This window comes from Mycteria americana, chromosome 1, assembly GCF_035582795.1.
Source record: "Mycteria americana isolate JAX WOST 10 ecotype Jacksonville Zoo and Gardens chromosome 1, USCA_MyAme_1.0, whole genome shotgun sequence".
Taxonomy (NCBI): domain Eukaryota; kingdom Metazoa; phylum Chordata; class Aves; order Ciconiiformes; family Ciconiidae; genus Mycteria; species Mycteria americana.
This window is the reverse complement of record NC_134365.1, coordinates 46,104,987-46,112,411: the sequence shown is the minus strand read 5'-3', so window position 1 is coordinate 46,112,411 and position 7,425 is coordinate 46,104,987. Positions and strand designations below refer to the sequence as shown.

The 7,425-nt window shown below is 35.9% G+C and overlaps 1 protein-coding gene across 3 annotated transcripts in view; it reads right to left on the bottom strand.

Moving 5' to 3' along the window:
• Window positions 1-952: 952 nt before the first annotated feature.
• METTL25 (methyltransferase like 25) overlaps window positions 953-7,425 on the bottom strand; it is a 65,826-nt gene continuing 59,353 nt past the window's right edge. The window contains exons 9-11 of one of the 3 annotated variants that reach the window (XM_075496357.1): window positions 3,517-3,591; window positions 2,822-2,893; window positions 953-1,245 (exon numbers count right to left, since the gene is read on the bottom strand). In XM_075496357.1, coding sequence (XP_075352472.1) covers window positions 1,147-1,245; window positions 2,822-2,893; window positions 3,517-3,591 — 246 coding nt within the window. In that variant the 3' untranslated portion in view covers window positions 953-1,146. Of the gene's footprint in view, window positions 1,246-2,821; window positions 2,894-3,516; window positions 3,592-7,425 lie in introns of those variants that run through there. The other 2 variants (XM_075496333.1, XR_012774826.1) reach the window with 2 other exon arrangements.

Genomic DNA, 7,425 nt, shown 5'->3' with positions numbered 1-7,425 from the left:
ATGACTATTACTGTCACTACACAATTAATATAAAAATATTTTCTGTTATTCTCATCTTCTGCCCACCAAAGTTGCATTCTCCCGTTTTCTTCTTTAATGCTGTATATTATTATTTATTTGTTGTCATTTTTTCCGTGCAGTGGTTGTTAATTATGTTTTATATATGCTGGAAAATTCTAATAAAAGCACTAGGACTTAGAATAGAAACTTTTCTCTTTTTTAATTGATGGAAAATCTGAAAGTTTAATTGGGCAACCCATTGAGATAAATGCATCAACAAATAAATTTCCCACTCATGAATGCAGTACAGCCAACGAGAAACTGCCTAGCAAGTTCCAATTCACTTGGGTACCAAAGTATTTATACCCAACACATTTGGGCCGGATAATAGCTTTCTGATAAAACCCAAGGATTACAGAGTGAACTCCAGCAGGGCAGCTGATTCTTAAGCACTGGGAAATCTCCCACTGGATTAGAGCACACGTATTTTTTTCTTTCAGAGTGACAGGCGAACAAGCGCATTCCAGGAACATGCCTGAAGGAAGAAGGGGTTGATACAAAAGTGCTCTTTGCAGGTAATTACTATCTAGGCTCTTCTAGGTTGCTCTATTAATAAGCTGGTCCTGATGACCTGGAGAACAGGGAAGTACAAAGATCCTGTTAAGTCTATGAACCTCTTGTTCACAGGTGCAGGTTATTTTTCTGTTTATACTATGCACCATCTCAACCCAGAAAAGAAAAAGGCGAGGCTAGTCTGAGACTGCTGATGCCAGCAACTGGTAAAAATTGAGAAGGTATGATCTTGTGATTAGAAATATCAAGAGAAGGGGTATTGATACATAGCATAATGCCTTAAAAAGAAGAAACATAAAAATTATTTTAAAATAATAATCACATAATATGGGTCATAACTTTTATAATAAAGCCAGATGTTCAACATTGTTCAATAACTGACATAAGGAAGCAATGGTATTTATAAAGGAGATATTTATTTCTCATGATTCAAAGAGGCATTGCACTTTTTACTTTTGCAGCTGAAAAGCAAATAGTCAGGGTACTTGAGGAATCAATTAAAAATAACAAATAAAAGTGAGGAAACAGCAGTATCAGTTCAGAGCTTTCAACCTATCTGCAATTTGCTTCCACTTAAAAACATGACTGTTTCTTCAGAGCAATAACTGCATAGCATCTGGGGGATTTCACGGCATCAAATAACTTCACAAGTCCAGACCAGGCAATGTTGTCCTGTAAAATGATATATGATTGAAGTATATAAAAACGTGTTTGACTTAAAAGCTAAGATATGGTAATAGGTCCACATTTTAAAATACAATATTGCAAAAAATATTAAAAATTATCCTTAATGCAAAGCAGAAAAAACATTTACCTAACAAGAAAATCACAGAAAGTTTGTTGAGAAAAAAGGATACCCAAAACAGGATGTATTTTAAAGACATTAAATTCTTTCTGGCACTATCAAATGACAGCTTACGACCCCCTTCATCAATAAAGCTTGTTTTTCAGTTGAACTAGAGCAAAGAAATTAAGGATCAAGTCCTACTCATTTTATGCAGCACATTCTACTACTGAAGCTAATTAACTGACTTCAAATGAATGAGGCCAGCTGGATCTGGTCTTCATGTTGCATATGGCTTTTATCATTTCTATTTTTTCTTCCTAAACACATTTTGTGAATCAACCAGTACAAGATTAAATCAATGCGTATATTACATTTAGAAAAGGTAAATTAGTGCTAAATGCAGCAAGTCTGATCTCCCATCTTGGAAATCATACAGATCTCTATGTGATTTATAACTGGTTGGCATTTGGGAAAATACATCATTATTTAAATATTTCAAATTGCCTCTCTGTAAAAATACCAGTTAGAACAAAAGCATACATTTACTACAACTCAGTTGTTCCAAGTGCACTGTGGCAGAGAATAAAGTGAATTTTTACTTATGATAAAATGGAGCTGTTAAAATGAAAGGTTTATGGTGGAAAAACAGAGCTATTCACATGAATGGGTTTAAGCTTTATTTTAAAGTTTTATTTTGACCGTGGCCCAGAGCAGAAGCTGGAAGACGCTACCATTTCCTCCTAGCAAATTATTATTTGTCTGAAAAATGTTTACTGATGCAGAGAAAGTATGACTGCTGCTTCTGAGTTAATCAGGCCAAGCTCAAAATTAGTGTTAGAAGAAACACTGTAATATAAATCATTATGGAGTAAATGCAGTAGCATTTGCTTATTATATCCCAGGTCTATACTTGTAAAATATATCCAGGCTGTATGTTAGTCAAATGTACCTCAGTTGACCCATACAGTTGGAAAAAGTGCACCCTCTCTCATCATTGATCGTAATTAAGAAACAATAAAAGGAAATCATAAACATTTTGGACCTAATTCAAAATTTCTTGAATTACATGTTCTAAAACATATTAATTGGAAGCTCTAGCATGTACAGCACAATGTTTGTTTAGCATTTCCAATATTCTTTTTAATTATTAAATATCTCAATATGTTGTATAAAATGAAATTTGTTGCATATTTAATTAATTCATTTTTTACTGTCTATTGACTAGTAATTACCATACAATTAAAAGAACATAAACTTTACTGTTGCTGCTTTGCTGAAAATAAAAACATCTGCTGGGCATATGTTTATACTAAATGGAATGATTGCTTATACTTTTGCAAAAATGATGAGAATAATAATTCTGCAACAGAGACTTTTCATCTGCACAGTAATAAATTGGCTGAAATAGTCTCATTTCACTGATGTAGCCTTTAGCTATCATAAAATATAATGCAAAAATACCTGCTCCTTGAGGTAACAAAGACGATCCAGAAGTATCAAAACTTCTATGCAGGGAGCCAGAACAACCTTCAGCTGAAAGAAAGATTAGATACTGTAATGATTTTGGGAAAGAGAGCCAATACACTTCCGAATGGTTACACTTCCACAGAACAATTCCAGGAAGGTCAGTCATTTTCTAGTGGTTCTGTTGTACAAATGTCACCTTGCTAATTTTCCCTGTGGTATGTACATCTTCAAAACAGATTATTTTAAAGATCAAAAATACATGGAATGCCATAAAGCCAGAAAACTATGTTATTTAGTTGGTTTCGAGACATTGTCCAACAAGAAAATGATATTATATGAAGCAGAACAATTTTAAAGAGGGAAATAATGAATTTTAATAAAAAGAATTTTTATGAAATAACTGCATGGAGACCAGTCTGGGTTTAAAAGGAGACTGATATTTCATTTTCCAGGGTAATAGTCCCTCTTGAAAAAGAATCTTCCATGTGTTCACTTTATTATTTTACTGACACCTAATATAGTTTTGGAATAGGATATGCTCCAAAGTTTGGAAGGGGGAGCTGCTTTGTTTTTGAGATTGCATACCACAGCGTAAGACAGTCCACCTCCACATAAAACTTAATAGGGTTTTGTTCTAGACTAGCACATACATATATACAAGGTAATAGTATTAATCCTATAACTTTTACCATATTAAATGCTTCAAGCTCATTCATTCTGTGCTTGTATTTTTCATAGTAATCCATTATACAGCTGTCTGGGAGCTGCAAGGGATTAAAAAAAAAAGATATCAGAGTTATTCTAGTTACTTTTTCAAGAGAACTTTAAAATGAAATATTTTTTTCCTAATTGAAAGTCACACTACAAAATAAAATGTTTTGTTTTTGAAATTAGCACTTTCCTAAAGTTTATAATAATATTCTAATAGCACTTTCTCAGTTCTCATTTACAATAACTGTTCTTCAGACAGCATTTTGCACTGACATGAAATACTGAGATACATTCATTATTCAGAAAGCTCTAGCCATTCTTAAATGAGTATTACACAGTAAAGTGGAGATAACATCCTCATTTCCTTTCCCATATATCTTATCCCCTCCTCACCCCCATCCCCAAAAGATTTATTTAAATAGCTCAGGAGTGAATTGTGGTGTGAGAGTAACATGCTTCAGTCAGGACTCCTGCATGGTATTTTACATTACAAAACCTACTATCAGATTCTGGAAATAGTTACTTTGTTTGTCTGTGCTTCCAGTTACCCATCTTTAAAATAAAACTTTCTCTATTTACTTTGAACTACTACATGTTCCCTTCTTCTTTTCCCAATCACCTGATGCAACGTTGCCAGCACTGCCACTATGAATGTAAATGACTGTGATTTGGGGCTGAATTTGATACAAAGGCAGCTCCAGAACTCGACTAAGCCAAATACCCCTTCCCTTTTCAGCCCTTTAGCGACCACTGCACCACCATAGGTAGCTAGAGCTATGACCATAACTGCTCTTCACAAAGCATGTTCCCTACAGGGCAGCCAGACCATAACATTTTCCAGGTTTTAAAGGTCATGATGTCTTTACTCTTCTGCTGTCCACAGTCCTGGATGCTAAAGAAGACGGTTGAGCTGGCCACTTAAGGAAGAGGAGTGGGAAGTAGGTTTGCGATGTTACCCTGCAATGTCCCCATGCTTAGGGACATGGTATAGTGGTGGTCTTGGTAGTGTTAGGTCTACGGTTGGACTCGATGATCTTAAAGGTCTTTTCCAACCTATACGATTCTGTGATTCTGTTACTGGTAATGGAGGCTGCTGGAAAGAGTGGAGCTGAAAGCCTGATGTACTTCTTCAGTATTGGGAGTTTGCAGTACAGCTACTCTGTTGTGGCTATGGAAAGAGCTAGTCCACAACTTAGCAGAAGAGTAACGGTACTGACAAAAGACTAGGAAAGCTGAAGTGTCTAATACATTTTTGCAAACTTTTATTAGAAGAGTCATCTGAAAGCATGTGGCTACGCCAGTTGCAAAGAAGTAAAATCTCAGCCTAAAATAGGGAAACAAACTAGAGAACACTTCCACAAATTAAAAGTTTTCAAATCAGGTATGTATTATGAACTTCATCCTAGGACAGCCAAGAAGGGAATGAAGTGACCTCAGAACTATTACTCATTGTCACTGAGAAGTTCTCAAAGATGGTGTGTCAGACAGCTAGTAGGTGTATGTCTTATTATAGAGCAGTCAGTTCAAATTCAATGCACTGAAAAAAATGGAACAAATAAAGAATTTAAAGACACTGAGAGATAAGCAGATGAGTAATAGTCAACATGAATTTGTCAAGAACAAATCACAAGTCAGTCTGCTTGTAAGGAGGGTGAAAGGATTCACGTGAAAAACTGGTTGTCATATATTTTGATTTCAGCAAGATTTTTGACACTATTTCACATAACAATTTCATAAGCAAATTTAAAAAAACAAGGCTTAGATTAAAGTATTACAAAGCGAGTGAAAATGTTTGAATGACCATAACCAGAGAGTAGTTATTAATGAGTCTTTGAACAACTGAAAAGACCTGCTGGGTGGAGGTCCATTACAAAATGCAATGTTTTCATTAAGAACTCAGATGACAGAACAGAAACCACATTAACTAAGTCTGCTAATGTGCAACAGGAAGGCACTGCAAGAACTTAAAATAATTTTCAGAAATTGGAGCGTTGCTTAGAAAAGAAGTTTGAAATGCCGTACAGAAAAGCAGAAGGGACTACACTGAGGCAGAAATAATCAGGATGGCAATCTGGGAGATACAGCAGATCACAAGCTGAGCAAGAGTCACAGTTGTGCTACTGCAAAAAAAAAAAAAAAGCAATCACCATTCTGTGACATGTATGGGAGAGCAGCCTGCAAAGCGCAGGAAGGAATCCTTCAACTCTGCTTGGCAGTGGCAAGGCTCTAGCTGGAATACTGCATCCATTTTTGGGCATCAGATTTCAAAGAAAGAAATGAACTGTCTGAAAAAGCCCTGAGAGGAAAGAGATCAGAGATCCAGAAAACATGACCTATGAAGAAAGACTGAGAGAACTGGAACTGATCAGGCTAAATTAGAGAAAATTGAGAGTGGGCATAATAACAGTTTTTACAAGGCTATCACGAAGAAGCAGGGAACAGTTTGTTCACTCTGTCTACAGTGGGTAAGATAAGAACTAATGGGCTTGCATTGCAGCAGAAAAATTCAGCCAAAAACTTTAAGAAACTTTCTCTCTTTGAGGTTAATTAAGGATTGGGGAGGTTGTCAGTCTCCTTCACAGGAAGCTTTAAGAAGATTAGACAAATATTTTTCAGGAATGACACAAAATTCTAACTGCCTTAAAACAAGGGGATGGGTTAGAAGAACTTTTGTAGTCTTCCAGTCTTATTTTTTTAATTTAGAAAATACTTTTTCCCAATTACAGAGGCAAGGTTGAGTAGCTGATCTGGCAGTACTCATGTGAACTAACAGGACTTTTTTGGCCTTGTTGCTATTTTATTTTCAGTAAAGCTATGCAAAAATCTGAGGGTTTGTTTTTCTCTTCCCCTCTAAAGAGCCAAACCGACTAAAATATATCAGTCATGAGATAAACAAAATAGTTTATTTAACCTCTGCCCTGTAAGCTTTTCATTTCAACTGAGATTAAAAGGGTTTTAGTGTAATGGATTTTTGAAATTACAGGCTATTTGGAATTAAAATACAAAGATCTGTATTTGTAAAAATGTGATCAAGAAACCTTTCTGCTTTTGCTTCCTTTATGATGTTCTCCATTTTTCAACATGAAGCATTCAAATTAAAAGAAAACAAGCTGTGAAATGTTTGGCAAATAAAAAGCTGGGTCAAAAATGTCTCTTGGATGTTGCCATACGCTAGTACTTCGCCCAAATGCTTTTCCACTCCCTCCTTGCTTACTACACATTCCAACTGAATGCATCCTGCTGTCATGGATTGATTAGGTACTATTCCAAACTTTACCTGAATTAAAAGTTTGGTGGGTGAACTAATTCAATACAACAGTCCACCTGGAAAAGAGAGAAAGTGTCCACCACAGAGCCTTGATAGAAAAGGGCATGAAAAGGGTACCTGGTAGCTAGCTCTGCGGTCAATTTATCGGAAGACGACCAAAACACAGGTAACACTGGCTTTGTCTGAAACTGCAACAGCTTGCCACCTGGCTTCAGTTCTTAAAAGGTACCCAACACAATCTTCAGCTATCCTTCCGAGGTGAAGTAGGAGTAAATTATTGTTTGCATTTTCAGGAACAGCAAGCCCATGCACATGCAAAGCAAGCCCCACTTAGTCACTGGAGTCGTGCATGCAACTCTTCTCTACGCAGGGTTGCCACAGATTTGTGTATCCAAAAAAAAATCTTTAAATCCATGCACTGAACTTTCTTCTTACATTATGATGTTGATACTATGAATTTATGGCCTGAGTGAAAATGCATTAAAACCCAGAATACATATATCATGCACTTGTCTTAATAATGATTCTGCACTCAAAGGTCTAGCTTAGGCTACTGATATTCAAGTAAGCTTCAATATATACATAGAGGTTTTGGCCAGTATTTCTTTGCTGATTTAGC